The 24,761-nt window shown below is 39.0% G+C and overlaps 1 protein-coding gene across 1 annotated transcript in view; it reads right to left on the bottom strand.

The window, feature by feature from the left end:
• PTPRR (protein tyrosine phosphatase, receptor type R) overlaps window positions 1–11,035 on the bottom strand; it is a gene marked incomplete at its 5' end in the record, with an annotated part of 144,098 nt that extends 133,063 nt beyond the window's left edge. Inside the window, one exon of the mRNA XM_009273213.1 lies at window positions 10,730–11,035. Within this exon, the coding sequence (XP_009271488.1) occupies window positions 10,730–11,035 (306 nt within the window). The remainder of the gene's footprint in view (window positions 1–10,729) is intronic.
• Between the last annotated feature and the right edge of the window lie 13,726 nt (window positions 11,036–24,761).

Here is a 24,761-nt window from a genome sequence, read left to right as displayed (position 1 = left end):
CCAGAGAAAGCCTGAGAGGGAGGTTTTGGAGACAACGTCTGCTTCATGCTTCTTTTTCATCATCACCTTAAGACAAGGAATATAATTTCTATACTGTTTTAGCTTTACTTTGCCTAAAGAATGCAAAGGCTCTAAGAGTGCAGTATTTCAGGTCATTTTTCCACTAACCCAAAACATTTGTGTTTTAATGACCTGTCAGCTCAGGAGACTGCACTGCTATAGAACTACATGGTACAGTACCTGAAATTAAACTGTTATAAAATGAAATAATTTTTATTACATGAAATTGAAATATCATATCTATTTGTAAAGGTTAGCCTCCAGAGCTGTGTTCTTAATTAGAAAATACATTATGTGTTGCACAAAGAAAGCATATCAGCAACAATTTGGCTAAACAGTGCAGAAAGCTGTGTAAGTGTTGCCAGAACACCACAGGACTGTAACAGAAGTGATCCTTGTTTCTTTCAGTGTGTTTTCAAAAATAAAACAAGATTACTAGTACAATTAGTACCAGCAAAAAGATAACCTCTTATTCTAAAAACACCACCAGGAAAACTGGCAAAAAAATGAAATTAAATTCAATCAATGACATTGTGTAAATCAAGCAAAATTTACTTTAGCATATTGTAAATGTAAAAATCTTGATTTATATTGTCATTGATTTCTATGCTACAGTTTATTACACAATGACCATTCCCAAAGAGAATGCGTATCCTCAGCCAAATCTGTACAAAGCAGACATTCCACTATTATTCTCCAACAGCTAATAAAGGCTGAAATGTAAATCTGTTCCAATTCATGTTTAAATAAACATAGATATCACATATGCAGTCAACCACTTTCCTAAACTATTCAATGCTATTATACTAGCAGTCTTGATATATACCCCCAAGACTTTTCATGATGCTTCTACCATATACTCGATTCAAAGCACTGTATCCACTGAAAGCATTTTCCACCAGTTTATTGCGGTGCAGAGCCAAATAAGAATTAGCTCCATTACAAATTGTCAGTCATGACTGACCTTCAAAGGAAGGACAGCAAAACATTACTTAAATGCTTTTAGCAACAACAACAAAGACAGACAAAGACTTTGTACCTCTCTGCTCACCTCCCTGGGTTATTCCCCTTTCCATGAACCGTTTCGATATTGAGGTGACTGAAAAAACATAATTCAATTGACAGCTATGCGATCACTTTCAAACTCCAATATCCTCCCAGCCTGTGCATTTCATTTCAGAATTCAATATTTATTTTTTGCAAAAGAGATGCCGAAGTGCAGTAATACTTGATCTATGAAGCATTTTAAAAACTGTATTCAAAAGATCATCTTCTGCTCCCTAATAATGTTTGTCTGATTCAAAACGTCACTGTGTTTTTAAAATATCATATATTAATGTAGCAATGATATTGAAAAAATATTATTTTTCTTTTGCAAAAGCAATTTTTATAAGGCTTAATATTTAAGGGGTTACATACAAGAACACATTATGAACCAGCTATTGAGGAACTTTATAGAAGCTGTCACTTTTCCTAATAATGTCAGAAGTGAAGAACCAAAAGGATTATTCCAGAGGCTGAACTGCCAGATCCAACAAAACATTGACTGATAAGGAAACACATGCTGTCTTGCTGTCTTTTTATCTGAGTGGCCTTTATCTGCCTTTTAAATATTACTGTAGGGGACTTGGGTTTTCACAAAGATAGGTCTCTGAGGGAGCTAAAAGAATTTAAAAAAAAAGGAGAAAAAGTGCTTCTTCAGTCTTTATTCCTGAACATTATCAACACAACGTATAGATTTATTGTGGGAAGCAGTCACTGATTTGTTTATTGGTGGGTCTCATGACCCCAGTAGGGCCATTTTGTTCATTTATGATTTTGGACATCAAGCATGTGTGATTCCAGTGATGGCACCTGAAACTCTGCATGCCAGGAAACTTTTCCCTTTCCTTAGTCAAATTTAGGCAGTAACAGGTTTCAGCTCATTTGTAGAAGGAAAACAGAATATTGATAGCGGTATAGCAATCTCCTGAACTCCTGCTTAAACACAAGCCTGTCTGTACTGTTCAGGGTAATGGAGTCAGTGCAGTTCCAAACAGTAAGGAGTGCAAAGGCTACCTCCAAAGCTGAACGCTGAAACACCCAAAGTGCAGTTTGAGCACTGTCATAAAGAAGCCAAACAAAGAGCAGGGATGGAAAATCCACTGTTGTCTAAATCTCTTGGTCTTTTCTCCTGAAATTCAGTACAGCATGGCACAGAAATGGCACAGAAGCCTATTTCAATCAGAGGAATAAATGGGGCCATGTAAGTAATAAGGAGGCAGCAGGGGAGCTTGTTTGTTTGTTTTTCCCTATTTCGGAGACCAAATCAAAACACATACAAGAAATTTGTACTGGACCAGCCCAAGATCAACACTTCTCTGAATTTTCAGTCGGCTGAAACAGTGCGTTTTGGCTCAAACAAATAATTTCATCTGTGAGTATGAGATAAGTGATACTCCGCACCCCTTAGCTCAGTGACTAGATCATGTGAAATGAGAAAGGCCCAGGTTCAGTTTTCTCCTCTACCTCCTTCAGAGCAAGGCTTTGAGCCAGATCTCCCACATTTGGGTATGCAGCCTTTCTCTCACATTTGAGTTCCCCTGCACCTCCGAGATATATTGAAAATGCTTAAGCAAAAGTGAAGATCTTTGATTTGGCTGCAACTGTGGATGAATTCAATCCAATTTCATGGAAAATCTCTGTTTTGCCAAAAAAAAAAAAAAATATCAATTAATAAATATTTTCCTGGAGGACAAAACCCAGCAATCTGAAGAATGGAAAAACATAGGCAGATTCCTTTCTGCTACACACAAGTATCTACTTTACAGCTGGGACTGGTCAGTTATAGGAACATACAGCTGAAAGAACAAGTATGGAACAGCTGACACTTACCTTCTTACAGATGAACCGCACAATGCTAACTGTCAATGAAACTTTAGCCTTTAGTTTAAAAACATATAACATGCCTGCTCCTGAAATCCAGTTTTCATTTAAACTGTGCAACTTATGAAGAAAACTAAATGACTTCAAGAAACATCTCCCCTTCACTAAAAAATGCAGGAAAAGGGAAACTTTGTGACAAAAGAGGATCTGGGCAATTGTGAAAGATATGACTAGCTTTTGTGCAAGTTTAGCATCCCACTGACTGTGACAGAGAATAACCCCAAAGTTGCCAGCAGTAAGATAATCAATTAAAGCACTGGGTTGCTGAATATCCCACTAACATTCTTTTAACATTTTGCAAGTCAGATGACAAAAAAGTGCCTTAAGGATGTTTTAGTGCATGTTACAACCTAATGCAATCTTTCCTGTTTCCCACAAAGACTGACAGCAAACACAATACCATGATAATGGTTCAGCATGCAATTATCCCTGCTGAAGTGCACAGAAGGAAGCAGAAAGCAAATGAGGCCAACTAATGCAGATTCTCTAGATTCCTTTGTGCAGACAAAATCCAGAATGACAGAGCTGCAGGCTACTATGTCTGTTTGCAAGGCTTGCTGCAGGTATGTTATGCCTAGTGTAATTACTTAAGAAAGGACTAAGATAATGGTGAGCATCAATCTCTTATTAGAAGGTGGACTTGAGTCTAGAAGCCAAATACTGTGAAGACCTGGTGTTTGGGGTCATGATGTAAAGTGTAAAGGGACACAACAGTGATTACAACAATCACATTAAGGATACTGACTGATACTGTGCTCTGTTGTAAAGTGTGACTAACATGTAGAGGTTGTTAGCAATCCAGCACTGTAATTATAATAAGGTCTTAAAACTTCACTGTCTATCAGCACGGCACTTGTCCTCTGTTGTTCCAGGCATCAGACAAACACATGACCTGGAAATGGAGAGGGACACAGTTGATACCTTACTGGATTTCAAGATCTTACTCCTCAGAAAGCTCCTTTGAGAAGTCACTGCAGAGACACGATTTTCTATTTATGCCTCCTCTGCCTGGCCCAGTGCCAATCCCTCTCTTAGGCTGGCAGTAACAGATGTTAAGTGACAAAAAGTGACATCCGACTTTTTGTTATGTTTCATAGACAGTTAGCTTGGCTGTTTGCCCCAGCACTGGCTGACCTGCCACTTTATGGACTACTTGTTCTCCTCACTCAAAACATATTTTTTGCCTTATTCTCACCCCATTTTGTAGCTTAATATACTTTCCAAAGTATTTTGACCACCTCTTTACAAGGCCTACAGAGGGTGTGAGCTTAGGGTACTTTTACTGAATGAGAGGAGTAGGATACAGAGAGCCCTCTGAGTCACTGCACCAAGTTGTGTGCGGTCTTTCTGCCCACCAAAAGGTAAATGGCCTTTGGAGTCGGAGTCTGACAGACTCGAGGCTGAGTCCAGGTTCATGCAGTATTCAAGAAGCAGCTCCTTAGTCACTTCCATTAGTACAATATAGTATAACTACATCTAGCTATAGATAGAACTACATATACATACATCTACATCTATCCCAGTGAAAATTAGGACATTACTTTACAGGGTGTAATAGGAAGATAAAATTACCATTTTTAATAACTTCCAAACTAACTGTAGTATAACGTATCATGCAACACATGATGGAAAGCAGACAGTGCATGAGCAACAACAAACTACTTGCCTCAGAAACCCTGCCTGTACTGTCATAAGAACATCCCCAGCCTTATCCATTCCTTTCCACGCCTTTCCCTCCCAAATGAAGAATCACTTTTGGTCTGTGGTCTCCTAAATTTCTGGTCTAATGGGTCACTCTCAGCTATCATGGTTTCTCACAGACTTCTTTGCCTTTTTATCAGACTGAGACAGAAACATTTAAATATAACTTTACAGATTGTTCACCATGGCCTTACTGGGCCAGTTAACTGGGTGGATGCTGTGCCAGCAGAAGCTGACACAGTATTTGAAAGACAGAATTGTTCCTAACAAAGAGAACAGAAATAAGAAAGAGACTTTTTCTTATGTCAAGGCAAGGTATTCAACATCAGGGAAAAGAGTTGTAAGAGATTATGGAAAAACAGTCAGTCAGTGGAGTGGACAGCTGGGGAAAGCTGGAACAGGTTATTAGTGAAAAAACATCAGAGCATCTTCTCTTCTTGGGATTTGCAGAAGGCCATTTACCTTTTGGTACGCAGAAAGATCACACGCAGCTTGGTGCTGTGACTCAGAGGGCTCTCTGTATCCTACTCCTCTCATTCAGTAAAACTCCGACTTAGCCTTGAAAAAGAGGGCATCTTATATTACCAAAATACCAGTGAGAAGAAACATGTATTTTCCATTTAAAGAAAAGTAAAAAGCAAATTCCACAGACATTGTTCCATTTTTATGAAAAGAAAAATATATTAAATGTCTCCACAAAAACGTACCTATAGGGAAAATTTTTTTTTTTTGACTGAAAATGATTGGAAGGATTGAATGTCCCCACCTTTTTATCAAGCTCTCCTCATACACTTCTTATGGCACTCTAACAAAGCCAGTCAGTAGAGGCCATTTCAATGTTCAGAAGAAAGGATATTTTGTAGTCTGGTACCCTTTGTTTGGCTGATCTTTAAAAGGAAAAAGCAAGTCTTGCATCAAAAGTAAGTCTTGAGTGGATACATGAAGGAGGACATCCTGTGTGTTACTAGAGGAACTTAGAGAGGACATTCCATGCGGAAGCCATGGCTTCACACAAAGTACAAAGAATTAGAAAAATAGACATTTCCAGCAGAAAAAAAGTGGTGGGAATAATGAAATAAAATATAGGGAAAAAAACAGGTAGATGAGTTCTGGGCCTTGATAGTGGTAATTAAACCTGATGCATCAGGAAATGGGGAACTGATGGAGGAATAAACTTATATGTGTAAGGCCATGACAGTAAGCAAGCAAGAGATGCATCTTCTCTGAGTATGTAGTACGAGCAAAGTTAGACAAGAGGATATAGCAGTACTTGTGGGATGAATTTGACATAAGTGTAAAAGCAGTTCTGCTGTGGTTTCACAGTCTTGTGGTTTTCAGCTACCCAAAGCCACCCAGAAGCAGCCCACCTACTTGAACTGCGCCTAGATTTGGAAAGGATTTCCACATTATTTCAATATAAAATGTGTTGTTTAAACTGGGATCAGCTCCAGATTAAGATGGCACCAAATGTACATGTCTGTGTGCATGTATGAATATATATAAATACGTAAGTAGTCAGTGTGCAGTTGGTGCTTAAGCACCCACTACCATCAATAGAAATCTTGTCACTACAGCCATTTGGGCTTGGGGACATACTCAGCTCACCCTGAAGTAGACATCAAGGCTATGTTCTATGGGTAGATTAAATGCATCTGGTACTGTTCTCTGGCAGTGAGAAAACTGATGTGGAAATGGCCTGTGTCAGTACTAATCTCCGAAACAGGATGACCACATCCAGTCTGACTATTGGATATGGTCCCTGTTCTGTGTTAACCCTCTAATGTAGCTTAATAGACTACCAATAGGCTAGATTTCCACTGCCTATACTGAAGCTTGAATACCTAGTTCACGTGTGGATATCTACTTATAGATACATACATTCCTGTGCTTTAATCTTCCACTGAATCCTCTCTCAAAGCACTAGCACCTGAAGCTCTTCCTTGTGCTCTTCAGTGTTCTTGAAGGTAGACGGTTCAAACATTGGTGACAAAATAGATGTAATGGTATGACAGAGCTATAGCTCTGAGGCATTCAGCCTTACACAAAATGCCATGGAAAAGGCAAAGAGAAGCTCTGTGTGGCTGGCTGTGAATCTTATGTCCTATTGACATTTGCTGAGAGAAACTCTGATTAAATTGACTCAGTTCAATAACACTCATGTAAACCAAAAAAAAAAGGGAGATGCGTCGAATTTTAGGCTACTGTACAGTGCTGTGACCTTTCTAAGCAACAGAAATAGAGACAGATTTTCACATTTATATAAGAACATGTATAGTAGTAGCGAGGTGTGAAAGGGAAAATCTCGATATATTGAGCAAGTTTATTACCTTTACATTTCTGAAACACTTCACAAGATACAAGTGAAAAAAGCATCTGAGGATCTTGGTCCAATATCAGTACAACACACTTGTGTGCCTGAGAAAGACTTTGGACAGACCAAACTATATCAGGTTACAAAGGACAATGCTTTAGCACCTGCATGAGGTGATACTTTAGACCTAGTCTGAGCTGCAACCTTTACAAGTCCTTCTGCTTTTCTCTCAAGTTCAGCCCTAACTATATATAGGTAGGTATGTATGTTTGGGGTTTTTAACAAGTGTGTTAGACAGCAAAATTTTTAATAAGTGGTTATCCACAGACTATTTCTACTTTCTATGTAGAAACCCAAGCCTTGACCTTGGTGGTGCTCACATTTAGTATTGGAAAGACTTGAAATAAACATAAATAAACATTTGGAGAACTTGTTCATTTCACTACTAACTGTAATATGTTCGATGAGTGTATAGTTTCTGAGATCCAAGATAAACCCATACAAATATAAAACTGTCAAGTATTACAAAAAAATTATGTAATCCCGTATGTTAACGAAGCAATTTTCAGATGAGTTGGTCTCACGTCACTTAGAGAGATAGCTAAACAGAACATATGGTTAAGCATTAAGGCATTTATAGAACAGTCAAAATGCTTCTAAGAGCTCTGGATTGTCCTCACTTCCCTCAACAATGTGCACTGAACACACACACACAAAAAAAAGACAGGAACTTAATACTGGGTAACGTGATGGTAAGCCTTCAGTTACATAAAACTGACTCCCAGAAAATAAATCCCTCCTCTTCCTCCCTCAGGCAAACAAGCACTACAATTTCCCCAGGTTCAGTAAAATTACTTCTTAACATGCATTGTTTATTGACAGAGTCACAAAACATCACTTTTTGACACAATACCTGCAGAATTCCTGGCTTCATAGCACTCTGCTGTGCATTGGCAACATTTTGCTTGTCAGATGGTCTAGTCCTTAGCACAAAATGTAACCTTGTAATAGTTCTACATTAGGCGTCCATTCACCCTACCTTCCACCTCGATCATGAAGAAAATGGAGCTCAAGTCACTGAAATTAGATTGAATTCAGTTTCCTCCCCTCTGCAGAGCCGCAACAGCGTTGATTTATTTTAAAAAATAGCCACCGTTGCTGGCTTTCATACTAAATCACAATGTGCACTAGTCATGTAACTGGATTACAGGAAGCATTAACACTAGCAATTGCCCTTTCAAGTTGAGCAACCAACAACATTGCTAAAGGCTGGAACAAAAAGGGTCAGCCAGGGCAAAACAACAAATGTTGCCGCTTGCCCTATATGATAAAAACTGAAAAGCAGCAACAAGCAGTAAGTGCTTGTTCAAAACAAAGAGGGAGCAATATATGTGTATTCAAAACAAAACAGACTCCCTTGGCAATGACATTAACATTACCATCTACTTAACGTGAAATTCGAGGGAGAAACAAAACGTTGAAGTGCAGAGACCTGGAAGGAGCAAGGCTGTGCTTGGATTATGGCAAACACCCTGCTGTGGGACAGCTGCCCTTTGGAGGAAGACACCTTCATAATTTCTTATTGTGGGATTAGTCCAGTGAGATGTCCGACTCCCAGTACTTTGGCTTTAAAACATATGCTTCCCCAAGGGCTTTTTCAGAAAGGATGACATTAAAAAAAACCCCAAAACACTGAAAACACTGCCCTTTAACACATCCAGAGATAGCTGAAGAACCCAAGCAACAAACAGCTTTCATGTCATGATTAGCTCATGCTGTTATGCCCCCCCTTAAAGCACATATGGTTCTCAGCCAGAACAGAAGGCTTCAGAGCAGCAGCTCCATCCGAGAAATGCAGTAGCAAAGTTTCAGACCGAGGTCACTTAATGAGAACTTAATGTAGATTTAATAGATCTTTTTTTATGTGACTGCCAATTGAAAATTTGCCTCTTTTAGCTTTTAATGCAGGCACAGAGCCAGTCAGCTAAAATCAGGGTAGCCCCAGAATATTTTGCAGGATTCTTCCATTGCAAGTTGAGCACTGCGTGTCTCCAAAAGTGTGCAAAGCTCTGCTAAAATAACAGGCCATAGGTAACAGCATCATTTAATGAAAAAATGAAAGGCCATGCATATTCTGAGTTCCTTGCACTAATGGAAAGGTTTCGCCTTCACAGGAGGTGAAATAATGCTTGCTATGGAAAAAAGAGAGCAGGTACCTTTACTATGGAGTTGGCCCTGGTGGCTTAGGCTAGCTTGGGGCATAGATGTATCCAGCTTGCTTGGCATCTCCTCCTCCTGATCAGTACCATTCAGTATTGGGACTCTGTGTACAGCTGGCATGTCCCCAGTGAAGCAAGGCTGTCAGTACCTTATTTGCTCTGATATGGACACTTACGTACAACTGAATCTAGTCCATTGACTATGCTAGCCATCTAATCTCAAATTAGGAGGTCTTGTTCATGTGGGATGCAACAAGTCCAGAGCACAGCTTTTTAAGCCTAGTTGTCTGATAGTGTTTTTTAACTGTTAAAACTTTAATGTTAGACTAATAAAATTATTACCCTTTTTTTTCTGATTATTCTTTTCTGTATTACTAGCCTTTATTGCATTTGGTGCATTCATGAGAGCAGATCTCTAGAGGTACCAACATTATGAGGAACTCGTATGTGATTCTGAAACACTTCATGTGCTAACATGCCCTAGTGTTGTGTGCTCTATCTTCTTTCCTTGTTTGTAAAGGCCATTCTCTTTCAATCTAGCATCTTCTGTACAGAGTAATTTACAGAATTAGGCAAATAGCTGCTGATTGTAATTAGTCACATTGTTTCAGTTTAATCTTTATTAGCTCACTATAATGAGTGCGTGAGCCATTATGAATGGTTGTTCTTCCCTCCAGGAAGGAGAAGGATGAGCCCAATGCTCTTCTCCATAATCAAGCAGGGCTACCTATGCAGGTGAGGCAGAGCAGTGTCTGTGCAGAGCATATACAGACTGTGCTGTGCACTCCACAGAGGACAGCTCTACCGACGGTATGCTGCTTCACTGGCATGAAGGGTGAGGATGCAGCAGGGTGGCATCAGTATACGATTCCACTGACATGCCCTCCATTGCAGGAGGGATCACTGCCATCGCTTTTCTGAGAATGGGATAGATCACACACATAGTTAACTGAAAGCAGAAGGTTCCAGACCATATCTCCCAGAAGGAGCACATATGGCTTACACCAACAGAAACATAGTTCTTATTCTTTGCAAGAAACAGGCTTGTTTTCAAACAGCTACGTAAGCATAATGGTGGATTCACTGCAGAAATAGAAGTGAATGAATCCTTTGCGTCAGCCTTTTAAAATCTCCCTGCCTCTGTTGAATTGTTCCCTAAAGTACATTTTCTTGTGCCCTATGCAGAACAAGTTTAAAATCCATCCAGCAAAAGCAGTGCAAATACCAATCAAGACAAGAGGATTAAAGGCATTTGAGGCAAAGGTAAGTTCTTTACCTACAGAGAGACTATATTCTACACTGGTTCATCAGATTGCTTGTTGATCATGGTGAGGCTATATGAATGCAAGTTCTACTGAAGTGAAGAGCTGCAAGATGTGTGGTTGTTATTTAGATGATCAGCCAGGCAGTGGAATATGAACTTTGGATACCCAACATTACAATCTGTCTATATTAATCTACAGGCATATTTATTCACAAAACAACTCCAGAACTCAGAAAAAAAGGCACTTACCACAACAATCACATTCGTTGCAGGAATAGGAAGATTTTCCACTTCCAATTCTTGACCAGTCATAGCTAACAGATTGAGGGAAGGATCGTAGGCAGGTCTGGGGAAGGTTGATTTAACAATTATTGCAGGGTGCAGCTTGCTTATTTTGGTGTGGGAAGAAGAATGGAAATTTTGTTTGGAATTCTTATAACTGTCTGTATCCAGACTTTTCTCCACACTCTGCACATGGTGATAAATAAACACAGGTTTCCCACTCTTTCGCTGATGAATTGCCAAAAAGTGGTCATTATCTCCAGAAAAGCAGCCTGCAGAAAGAGAAGAATAAGTTTAGAATGTCTCTCTTGGATATTTCGTAGACGGCGCTGGAAATCTGATGAGATCTTTGGGCTCTGCAAGATTTGGAAAGAATATTTGTGGAATACAAGAATTCCCTTAAAATCTCACAATGAATTTCTATAGCAATAGCTTAACAACACTGGAGAGAGTCTACTAAGTATGTGAAGTGTATCACATTCTTAAACTCATTTTTACAGAGCTTTTTAAAATGTTATTTATACTCCCAGCCAGGGTTACATTTCAAAAATGACATGCAAGAGCAGAGCACATGCTGAGCCAAGTCCAACTTTTGTATCAGCATCAACTCCAATAGGAAAACATATGCAGTCCACTTTCTGATTTATTTAATCAACCAGTAATATCAAAGGTAAGAACTGCTGTGATCATCTTCTGTATATGGGGACTTGAGGAGAAAAGGCCAAGAACCAGATCCAAATATCAGACTTAAACATGTAAGAAAGAGAAGAAAGGGAAAGCTCAGATGCCTGAGTCCATAATCATAATTCTGCATTCCCTATTCAGCTGCCATTGACTGCTTAGATCAGGAGGTCTTATAGTCCCTTGTGCCAACTCCTGTTATGACCCAGCCTACAGCCAAGCATTGTCTGTCCAGCCAACGGAGCACCTGGCTCTCTGTAGAGGAGATACAGGTGTGTGGATTTAGCCATACCTTGCATACCTTGGTGTTGGGCACAAGAACGCTTTTAGAATACATGCTTTTAATAACTGTGTATTAGTAAAAAATAAGTTTTCTTTTGATAGTCAAAATACTTCCTAGTGATGCCTCTATAAAAGGAACCAGAACTAAAGTTTTATTTGATTTTTTTTAAATGGATGAAACCTAGTGAATCTTCAGTTCCTTTGTGAAGAACAGAACAGCTACAACAGCCCTGTTCAGCTCCCAGTCTGGAAGTCAGGCTGTCCCTCTGAGCAGAAAAATAGGCAAGGATCAGCTCCTTTATAAAAAGTAACTGAAGCTGCATTAGTCACCTCCTGGAAGAGCGCTCTAAGAAACCCACTGTGGTACAAAAGGGACTTTGTGTTCTAAGAGAAGTGAACCTGGAGAGCTTGCTCTGATCAGCCTGGAATTTCCTCTTCAGAAGCTGTTGGAGTTAATGGCAATGTTGCATTTGTACACTGATTTTTAGTTTAAAAAAAATTTAAAAATCAATATTATTTTAATTCTCATAATGAGCTGTGAAGAACAGCTCAGAACCAACAACATGTTTCAATTCAGGTTGAACAAGAAATCATTTTGTTCTATTCAGACTGATTTTTGCCTCTGATTTTTGTGCTTCTGTAAGCAAATCAAAACAATCAGTCATTTGCACAGCTCTACCCAGTGCCCTTAGGAGATTTCAGTATAGGTAATTACATTCTGTTGACCTAATTTCCCCATGAAATTTCAGTTAGGAAGATCAAGGACCATACCTTATCTGTGCTATAGTATTGCTATGCATCATTGGGAAATGCATTCTCTGCCAAAAGCAGGTCCATGTCAGTAGGTGGTGAAGCAATTCATAACATACATGAGCGGAAAATCAATAGGAAGAAGACAGAACACAGAATCCTGCATTTTGCAGTACACTTAGAGATCCTCCTAGTATAAAGTATGATGCTAAAGCTAAGACTACTCTTTTAAATGGTAAAAACAAACACTGACAATTTCCTAGATGACCACTGATGTCACATGTGTACAGCTGTCGCCAGGTTTTGATTGGGAAGATGACTGAGAGCAGGGGGAAAAAAAAAGAGAAACTGCAGAGTATAGTCTTAAAGAGAGCTGAATTTCAAAGCTGTTAAGCTTGCTGGGATCTCATTAAGCTTTGTGGGCGTTGGCTTCATTGATAAAATCCTGGGGCCGGTCTTACCTACCAATTGAGAGAGTTGTGTGAATGGCAAAATAAAAACAAGGAAACATCAGTACTTCTCATAGTCACCTACTTCTCATAATCACCTCCCTGTTGAATTTATTTTCATGTCTCCTTCACAGACAACCAGTATTCCAAAACTGATCATAGATAATATACAGGAATGCAACTACAGACACATTTGGTGTCTGTGGTTCCTCTTTGCTTCCTTCATTCCTACTCCTTTGTTTCTGAGGGAATCAAAACCATTGTGCTTCTCCTGGAATTCCTTATATTGCATTTCCTACCCACTTTAATATTCCAAATTCCCCTTTTATTTCATTTGTTTTTACTGAAAGAAGCAGGAAAAAAAAATAATTAAATGTTAGCCCAAATTCTTCACTGAACATTATTAAGGTAAATCACAAGTATGACTTCAGAGTTAATCCTGACTGAATCCAGAGTAACACAGAAAAACCTGAACGGTTGTCTTATTTTTGATAAAACAATAGTTAAAGGCACTCCATGAAAAGCTTGCCTGCTCATGAATCTCAGCACTTTTTAACAGCAGTATCACCATTTTCTACTAAATCCCAGCAGGCTCGCTTCCATTAGAATGCTAAAAACCACATCAGTAACACAGGTCACCGCAGCAGATTCGATACGTGATCCATCACAGCAGATTTTCAAGATGGACAACAAAGTATACTTTGGTAATGTCCTATCCTGTAGAAATGAGAAATTAACGAGTCTAATTACACAACATATGCTTTGCACTCACACGAACCTATTTTTCCCAGCTGACAGCGCAGAAGTTCAAATATGTTCTAAGAAAATTACTAGGCTGAACTTGGTTTTCTGAGAAGCCCACATAGCCCCAGCAGCTTAAGCTGGTTACATGCATTTACAGTGCCCCATGTGAAAAACTTCATTGATCTTAGTAGTCTGTGGATAAGGCCCTAACCAAGATCAGACTGTGGCTCCCAGACTGCTATGGATGCCTCAGGTGACCCTAACAAGTGGGCCACCCTTGATACTACAGGGGAACCTAAAGCTTCCTCTTATCTGATGAAGGGGGAAAATATTCCTTCTTCGCCCCGCAAGCTTCAGCTCTGAACACAAGCAGTATGCACCAGTGAGACACTCGGAGAAGTCATTCATTAGAAACACCAGCATTTCTGCTACACATTACCTTTAAATATTGCCGGTCTCCAGCCCTTAAGAGAGAGAAGACTGGGGTTCCCGTATCAAGTTCTGTACCTATACAGAAAAAGCAAATACCCCTTTACGGCCCCCGGAGAAAACATCAGAAGCTATGAAGAACTGAAATACCACACTATGATAGCAAAAAGTGATTTTGGTGTCTTTTAAGCTTCAGATATCCCAACATACATGGAAATTCAGAAAATGGGGCTTAGGACAAGGCTCAAAAAATAGAATTCCTAGAGGTATCTCTTCTATAAGCTTAGCAAACTTGATCCTAAAGTGAATTTTGATATTCTGCTCACACTACCCTGTTTGAACTCTACATCAGAATGTAGAGTTATTCATGACTGAGTTGTAACATCCACCCAGTGCTGATACCACCCTTTAACTAAAATAATTTTATTCCTTCTCCTGAAATTCCCTCCCCTCAAGTGTATTTACAAAGAATTATAGTTTATTCTGCCTTGGCATTGAGGAGAACAGACTAGATGTTCAGAATGTGATTCCATGTTATTTCTTCTAATCAAAAAGACGCTGAATCTTCACCTATTTCTCAGCTAAGTATAGCTATTTTTATGTCAATGGAGAATTTTATTTCATTATTTGTTCCAAAATGAACAATAATCAGTGGCTACTTTCAAACTCACATCAGAACTTCTCAGCAGCAGGTTTGTATCTACCTTTGCTCCTGGAAGACAGCCTACCCTTCCTTCATCTAGATCATCTCATGTAATAACCATTCCTATTACCTTTAGTAACATATGCTGCACTATGACTTGATACTGGTATGATTTGTTGATTCTTTCTTCCAGTTCTTCTGTCTGCACAACATCGTGATTGATCACCACTGTTTTTCTTAGGCTCTGGCTCCTGATGAATATTGCTACTTCTTCCTCTGTTCTTTCCTACTGATTGACTTGTCCTTCTTCCTTGCAACTCTTCAGAAGTTGCTGCTGCTTTTCCTTCGATTTTTTTTTAACAAGAAAGTCTGTCTTGATCTTGCTTCCATGTTCCTCCACTGTAACCCCCCTCTTTAATTTAGCTTCTCCTGTACAACAGTATTCTCCTTCCTCAAAATCTCAGATTATCTTTAGTTGCATTTCCAATCCCTGGAGCTTTGCTTCTGGAACCTCTACCAACTGAAACACTTCATCTATTAATGAGGTGCAACAAGAAGTTCCAGGGTGATGTAGAATGCATACTTTCTACATCTTCAACATCTGCACTGCTTGTGCTAATTTCAGTATTTCCACCATTGCCACCAGTTGCCATCTTTGTCTTCATCATACTTCCTGGAAAGGAAAATTGGAAAAACCCCTACGAAATTCCCTGTTCTGCTGGTTCCAGCTGTTCTGCCTGCTGATTCCAACTATGTGTTCACTTGATTTTCCTAGTTGTCTGCAGAAACATAGAAGATTATGTCCTGAATTAAAAAGAAAAAAATATCCAATCTACAGAAAAATGATGGATAATGGGTCAGTAGATGTCCATGTGAAATACCCACATGGTCCCAGTATATGGGAAGCACAAAAGCTTCTTGGTTCCAGCTGTTCTGCCTGCTGATTCCAACTATGTGTTCACTTGATTTTCCTAGTTGTCTGCAGAAACATAGAAGATTATGTCCTGAATTAAAAAGAAAAAAATATCCAATCTACAGAAAAATGATGGATAATGGGTCAGTAGATGTCCATGTGAAATACCCACATGGTCCCAGTATATGTGAAGCACAAAAGTTTCTCATGATAACAGATGGGTAAATCACAAGAATGCTAGATAGCACATGCTGCTGAGCCTGTCTTACACTACAAATGTGTATTAGATATGCAGAAATGAAAGCCCATAATAAATAGTAAATCTGATGTGAAAGATGTTGCGGGCACTTTTGACTGTCCCAGTTGGCCTCTGCTTAATAGAGAAATCCCAAGATTTCTCTAGACTGTCTTGACTCCCTGAATAGTCTCAGACAGTTGACATTTTATTTTAAAGCAACCTGCCAGAAAATTGTTAGACTCTCAATTCCCAAATACCTTCACTTTCTCTAAAACAGACAGATAAAAAACTTAAAGATAGTCAAGATCCATTAATAAGCCAGTAACATAGTAGCACTGTTTTCTCTTTTTAAAACATAAAAATATCACAGCTTTACAGATTTTTTATCTCACATCCTCTAGAGCCAGAAACCAGAACTTTATTCGACTGGAAAAAGAGAGTCCCAGTGGGACATAACATTCTTTCGTAAATCTGACAGGGCCAAGATAATGGTGTTTAAAGTCTTGATGTGTGTCCAGAAAAACAATTTGAGGTCATTGTCTCAAGTCTTATTATTTGTTTTAATCTGAACAACTTAGATTCATAATAAGGTATGTTCCTGAACATTCCCATTTTCTGTAATGAGAGGTATACTGTATATTTGCTATTTGTAAGTAGTACAGTCACCCCAAATCCATCGACAGAACTGCTGTGCTACACCTGATTAGTAAGTAAAATGCACAAGTGGATATAGACACATAGTGCGTATGTTTTAAAACTCACACTTAATACTGTAACTAGCACAATAATAACACTGAAGTCTCTTTATAGTTACAGATATCTTGGTATATTACACAGCTTGAGATTTTCATGCTAACAAGCTGGAAATTGGAGGAAAAAAGGGAAAAATTTCATAAGGGAAAAACATGCTGAAACTTGACTGATTGGTTTCAAAGATAAATTTAACTCAAATGCAATTTGAGTTACAGTATTTAATGCTGTTGCTAAATAATTTCTCATTTTCAGTAAAAAGACTTACTAAACTTTGGTAATTAAATTTTGTACCCTGAGCTCCACATGCTTTTTTTCTTTCTGTTTAGCTCACTGTTCTGAAAGATGCTCTTTGTCCCATACAACCTTTCTTCACATCCTATAAACCAGCCTCAGACTTTGGACAGACTCGGTCTTTATCACCTCTTGCACAATGGTTCGTCTCTTCTTGAACAGCCACCCAGAGTCACTGTGAGAGGCAGGTCAATGTACTTACGCAGAGCATTGATCAGTCCTCTCCAATAATGCCAATGTTCCTACAGCTAGGAAATTCATTGCCTGCCTCTTTTTAGTCCATTGAGATGGATATGGTCTCACACCCTGCAGAGCAGAGTTTGCAGTTCTCTTTGGTCTATATAAGGGCCAAGTAGATATTGGCCAAGAGGAAGGGGAAAAAGTAATATCTCTCAGCATCTGTGCTAAAATGCTTAATATCATGCTAGCCATTTATGATCATGGCTCTAACTCTCAGGAGTCCTGATGACAAAGATTCTAAGGGAAATGCTAACTACTGGTAATTTCTAGACATAGGACAAACACTACTGTAGGTTTAAAAGACTTGTGTCTTCTCTGGGTTGTGAAGGTTGTCCCATCTGGTGCCGGGAATGGGACCATCCTCTGGCTGTGACTTTAAAAGATACAAAAGTCTACTGCTTTATCCCTGTTTCATCTATCTTACCGGAAGAAAAACCCAAAACATATCAAGAAGAGTCAACATATCTGGTGGGAAACAAAAATGTTTTAAATGATGCTGAAACCACAAATGAAAACAAAAGCTGTCTGGAGGCAATATGCCTTGCATCTGTACTGTCTAGTTAACAGTATGTCTTACTGTCAGCAAAGCAGTACATCAATCAAATCTAAATCTCATTAGGATAGGCTACGCAGTTTTAGCCAAATCCAAATTACTGTTCAACTTTAGCAAGGTGGATGAAGAATTATTAGCAATATAATGCAGTTAAACAGTGGCAAAAATATGACTTCACTATTAGCTGGACAACAGAACATACTTTTAAAAGGTGAGGCAAACCAGGCAAACCTGAAAAGGAAAAAATATGAATCCACTTGCTCGTTTGGTAGCACATGCATGAAGCAACACATTGGAAGTTTTGGAACTGACAAAAGAACTCACCTGGGAAAACACTTTCCCACATATAACAGTCCTTGTAGCAGAGGGACTTGCAGGCTGTGACTGTTTCCACTATTCAGAGAATAATGCCAAAACACAAAGCCTGATCAGATCCTCCTTCACACCACAGCTTCCTCTTAAGACAAAATCTTAGAGCAGTACAAATGAAGCTATTCCCTACCCAAAGTAGGCTGCTAGACCTAATGATCTTTCACTGGGCATGCTCCTGCATAGCTTCTCACGGCCTCCTTCAGCTAGAAGTTTCTCAGCCCTGTTGCATTCAAAGTCTTGTTCATGAGCAAAGAGGAAGCACACCTTATACGTGTAAGTAAAGCTGAGAGTTTATTGTTAGCATAATGAAAATCTTAACAATCTAATTCAAGAAGCATTGTTAGTCTAGATCTAATTTTTATAGAAAAACAAAGAATAATAATACAGAAAATGTCACAATAATAGCAATAATACGATTTAAATTGTCTATCCCTTTCCCTGGTGTTACAATCACCACTCCACTGCTTCTCAGGGTCCTAAGGTCAGTGGTTTCACACTGGTGTTGGCAATGGGGGGATGTTATGAGGAGTTGTCAGCATCTGAAGTCCTTTGCCAGGAGGATATGATGTTTGTGCTGATGGATTCTACTTCCTCCTCTCTTCTTCCTTCCTCTTAAGGCCATATATATATTTGCTTGCTAACATGCATTTACACCTTTCTCTCTCTTCATTTGGTCTGCAGCTCTAGGTTACATCTGAATTTACTATAAATGGTGCCACATACGTATGTTAGATACTATCTCCTTGTTCTCTTTGCTAACCCCTAAACCCAGTTTTCTCAAGCTCCAGGTCTGCATTTTTACCCGTTACTGAGCTCTTTATAGCATGGGGTCTTCAGTGCCAAGCCTGTGCCCCAACTCTTATCATCCCACACCTGCACCCCTCTATGCCACATCCCATGCCTCCACGCTCAGTGCCTCTGCTGTTCTACCAGGCCTGTTTTACTGCTATCTGTATAAAACCAGAGCTGCACCACACAAAGATAAACAAGAGTAAAACAGATATAGATGCTTGGTCAATTAGAGAAACCGCTGTCAGAGCTAAACCAAGTAAAACAGGCAGGTCAAGGAAAGTTCGGGCAGAGCAGGCCTGACAAGCCTCAGTCATGAGGCCTTGCAAACTCGGTACAAAGCTTATGGCTTTGTTATTAGCAAAGGCAACACCATATTACAGGGCTACAAGGTCCTTCACAGGAAGGGTTCTGCGCTTTCCTAGCTAGGTCCAGTAATCAAAAGGCCAGACCTTCTGCAGCAGAGGAACAGTACCCATGACATGTCAAAATTCAGAGCAAGTAACTTACACCAGAGCTAAATAAGCACAGAACAGGACAACTGCAAAAATATGGAAAAATATTTTTATTTGCCCTTAAACCAAATGTTCAGAACTTTTGACTGAAACAAAAAATTCACACAAAATCAATTCGTACAAAATGTGCGTATGTATGTGTGCAGGTGTATATACAATTTGTTTTTCTGTGTGCATTTGTGTGTGTGAGAGCGAGCAAGCACATGCACACACATGTGAGAGAGTGCGAGAGCACTCCCCGAGAGAGGGAGGGAGTACACACAAGAGAGGGAGGGGGAGAGGGGGATGATTGCAAGGATTTTTTTTCCTTTTCTAATAAGCAATCTGCTGAAAATAGAAACAACTGGGGGGAGGGGGGGAGGAGGAGGGGGAAGCTCTGGCCAAAAATATCCACAGCTAGAGTGAATTTAAATTAAGCACAAGTGGTATCTTTTTCAAAAAGACACTTTGCATCTCGTTTTATGGGTCTGTTGTCTGATATGTCAGTAATGAAACTGGACACCACAGACCATTGATTTCACTAGATCTACTCATGTGAATTAAGAGATGAGCCATTGGTCCCAAAGGCACTTAAGTATTCTGCCATACTTATGCCCTGGCACTAATGTACTGTATAGTCTCACATCAGACTTTTTTTTCCAGAAGGTGTGAGAAAGTGCTGCATCAATTTGCTCATTTTGTGATTACTGTCATTTTCCAAATGAAGGTTGTGGCTAAATTCTGCTCTGCATAACGTGGATATAAATATATAGTATCTCCATGAAATATATAGTATCCCCATGGAAATCCGTAGCTGGTATGAAGGGAAGTCAAGTTCAGTCTTAAAGTTTTGGCTGGGTTTTTTTTTGCAGTAATACTGCTCTAGGAAATCACACTGAGGATTTCTGAGCAGATCTTATTAAGCTTCTCCAACTACTTATTCCGAAGCCATGCTGAAAATCCTACAGGACAATGACTGTGCTTTATGGAGTAAGAGTCCTACCACTCCTAGTCCCCCACATCAAGCCTCATAACATCCCCATGGAGGGGGACCACCACCAAACACGGCCACCCACTGTTATCTCATTAGCCTCCTTCTAGAGAGACAGACTCCCCCAAGAGCCCAATTCATGGTTTTTCAGCAAGTCTCCTGCTTCAGTCTCCAGAGAAGCTGGAACCAGCCTTTGCTGTCTAAGATGTTTCAGTCTTCTCATAATACAACAAATGAAATTAGGCAGGGATTCCAAGATCACAAACCTCAATAATTTCCTAATGGATGTACTGAACATAAAAGTCTCGCAGAAGATGATGTCTTTCAAAATTATGAATAGCAAGAATTTCCACATGTAAAAACATGACAAGAGTCTCTTTTCCAATGAAATACTTCCTCAAAAATATGAAGTCAGATACTAAATTATAAAACTATTTCTCCCCAACAGAACCTTTAAAGAGACAGATGACTACCCTCTGATTATCCATGAGTCTACTAATAAAAGGCACAAATGTCTATTCTGGTAAAAACACCCACTCATGGCCAGCAATATGTTTTCTAAAGAAGGCAATTACAAGTACCAGCTTCATTTAGATTATGTTAGTGTAATGAAGCAGAATTCCAATACAGTTTTAAAATCAATAGCCCCTTTACATTCACCCTAAATGTATTTAGAAGCTAGCATTATTCACTCATTAGTATGAGGTTACTGAAATGGATCTGATTGTGAAAGCCTTTTGTGCAGATCTCACCTCAACCCTAGAAGTACGGTCCCCAGATTTTCTTACTTTTGTGACAGAGCTTGTGCATTTTTTAGAAAATAGGCCCCCCAACACTGAAGTAGAAACTGCAGTCCACTCAAGTCATTTCCAACCATGAGAATACCACACGGTGCATGTTTGACCAGGAAAGCTGAAGTACTAGTCTCTGCTCAGCAGAACTTAGTAAAATCACTCTGTGGACTTTGGGAACAATTAACTGAGAACCAGTCTAGCATATTCATAATATATGTTTCTACACCTAGTGAATTCCACCCAACGGAGTGTTAGTTTGTGGTCAAAGAAATTTCAGTTTTGATATAAGCAATCCTCATGTTATTACACCATTGCCCCAAGAAGATAAAAAGCCACTATTTCCTACCTTGAATTTTACCTGATTCAGCTGACGGGCTTGGGGAATGGATCCATCAAGAGATTGAGACAAGGATCTACATGCTTCCTCTCTGAAAAGGCTAGTAGGGAAGTATTGGTCCATACTGACTTAAGATTGTCAGTGCATCTCTTCACTGATGAAAAAAATAGTAAAATAAAGTAATAGAAACCCTTAGCAAGCTAGTGTAAGGCCTTTGCTCAGGAAACCATGACTTAGATGACCTGACCAAATCTGCAGTTGTTAACTCTTTGCTTTTCCAGGACCAGGATTTGTTCATCTAAAAAGGAAATTCTGCAAAAATGCTCTCTTAAAGAGAGATTTTCAACATACGGCAGGTGGTGGGTTGATATGGTGATTATTAACTGAGTAAGTTTTTTTCTAGTCTAGTTCATTTTCCTAGCCTATTTCCTGTGACTGGATATTTAATTCATCATATATTTTAATTCTGTTCACAAAATTTGTTAAAAAAGAAAATGAGGTGAAATAGTTAATTAGTTGAGTAATCTGGATGACGCAAATGGCTCTAATTACAAGTTAGTCTAATGCATCACTTTGCTTTTGCTACCACCTGCCATTCTTTTACAAGGAAACAATGCTTCCTAGTCATCTGGGGAGACATTAGTTTTTTATTGCAAGAATATATATTAGATCATACCTACTAAAAGAGAGTATAACCTGCGCTGCCTTGCAGTCTCTCATGCAACACATAATGTAAGTTGAAGGTTCATGCTGACCTGTAATCAGTCGCTACAGATTTAGGTCTTCATCCAACAGCAAGCTCTATATAGGTTGATTACTTCACCTGCTGCACTCAGCAGAAGGGCCTAATTCTGTTTTCAGAGATGCACACACAAGTGCCTTTGATTTCAGCACGCAATATATGGGTATACCAACAGCACAATTGGGTTTAATTTTCTGTTTACACAGCTGTCATGCTTTATTGGAATCGGTATCTAAAGCAACTTAGTAAAATGGTACCTTTTTAAGCACATGAAGATTCCTGATCACATTTTTGACAAGAATATTTTCCATTTTTTGTGTGAATACATACGTGGCTACTGTAACACAACCATAGTAGAATCGTCTTTCCATAGCAAACCAAAACATGCAATATGATATGCATTACCTTTCCACTGCAAAGCACTATTTAAACACATTACAGAATGAATTCTTTTTGCTGTAGCATCAGCTCAAGTAAATATAGACTTACGTTTTCTCTAAAATCTATTATCACCAACTGATACCAAGGGAGATTTTGTTAATGTCTGCTGACAGTTTCTTTAGCATTCCCTAGAAGCATACCTCATGTATATTCAGCCTCGGAACAAAAAAGCCAAGCAGTTTCCATCACATTACAAAAAAATTGACATTCAGGATATAATTTGTCACCTAGCACTAGTGGCAAGTGGAATGCATTTTGTGATTCCACATGAACCAAAGCTGCAAAATCACCGTCAATAATTCATAAGTTCAGGCTATACATAAAAGATGTCCACAGTGGTAGCCTATGTAAGACCAAATTTTCTACTTGCATCAGATGAAACAGAAAAATCTTAGCAGTTTAAGCTTGCTATGTTATTTCATTGTTGTGACATCTTCAATGACTTCCAACAAGAGCAAGCTGTATGCAGCCCTGCCTTAGAGGAAGCACAGCTCCTGCGCTCAATGGGAGCCGTGCCCAATATGCAAAGGTTGAATTCAGCTCCTGTCGATCCTCTCTGGTGCCTTCTCTGAAACAGAGAATTATTTTCCAAGATTGCCCAGGGAACAAAGTAACATCATATAAACATCTATTTTCCTCTCTTTTTCTCATGATTAGAGACATTTTCATGATAAAGGCCAAGCTTTGTTTGCAAGCATTCCCAGTAACTTAACAAAACGAGTAAAACTTAGTAAGGAAAGTAAATGGCTTACTGGCAGGATATAAACCCAGTTTCCATTAGCAGGATAGAAAAATGAAGCACATCAAAACTAATGCAAAGTCCACTATTAATAGAGGATACATTGAGATCAGAAGCCATGTTATGTCAAAGAGAGGCTGGACACTAATTTTGTACAGATGATAATTTTAATACATGTTGTAAAAGAACAATCTAAAAGCGGCTTAAGGCTTTAAAATGGAAGAAAAATGAAGCACATCAAAACTAATGCAAAGTCCACTATTAATAGAGGATACATTGAGATCAGAAGCCATGTTATGTCAAAGAGAGGCTGGACACTAATTTTGTACAGATGATAATTTTAATACATGTTGTAAAAGAACAATCTAAAAGCGGCTTAAGGCTTTTATTAAAATGGATCACGAAATGTTCCCTATCTTTCAGTCAGTAATCTCTTGCACATATGAATATAATGCATAACAGCATGAGCTTCCTAACTATAGATATGCAAGAAAGAGGCTCTTGAGATTTTATGAAGTGTAGCCTAATATTATTCCAGGGCAATAAAATACCAATAACCGAGGCAAACCACTTCTCCTGACAACAGCAAACAAAAGAATGCAGTGTCCGCTTCCTAATGTATCCATATAAACAACTATTTTCATAACACAGGTTATTTGGGGGGGCATACATGTTCATGCACTGCTTCCACATTAAAAGAGAGCTGAAGTTCAATTACTACTTTTAACGATTCTGCAGTAAGACAGTGCAAATTAGCTGCATCTTAAAAATCTCTCCTAAAAACAACATTCCCAGGAGCAAAAGAATCAGTACCTGCGCATTTAATTGTTGTTCGTAATTAAACTTTGGTGAAGTTAAAAGCAGGGTGCAACAGCCATTTACTACTTCAGAAGTAGCTATGCTTGCCATAAATGATAAAACAAAGAAACTCTTCAACTTTACTGATTGAGAACTTAATTAAATTACACAGTTACCCCAAATTTTATTTCCTTCCTAAGAGTATATATGCTTAAGTCTGCACAGGAGAGAGACAGACTCTGAAAAATAAGCAGGTTTTCATGACTTAAAAGAAGCTGAGATTTATGCCAGAAACGTAAGCTATGACTATCAGAACGAAACTAGCCGTGGAACTTCATGTACATACTAGGGCGCGCATCGCTCACCACATTTCTGAATGAGGCACACGTTTTGCTGGCAAAGCAGAGAGAGAGGATTTATTATCACCACTACAGCCGAAACGCCTGCTGTCGCAGCTGAAATTTCCCTTTCTAAAAATCCTGCTACCACGAGCAGATACAAGTAGCAACGCCTCCCCCCCAATAAATTAAAAAAAA

The sequence above is a fragment of the Aptenodytes forsteri genome, unplaced genomic scaffold, assembly GCF_000699145.1.
Source record: "Aptenodytes forsteri isolate BGI_AS27 unplaced genomic scaffold, ASM69914v1 Scaffold366, whole genome shotgun sequence".
NCBI lineage: Eukaryota > Metazoa > Chordata > Aves > Sphenisciformes > Spheniscidae > Aptenodytes > Aptenodytes forsteri.
Note: the sequence above shows the minus strand (reverse complement) of the source record. Positions and strands in the feature narration are given on the sequence as shown.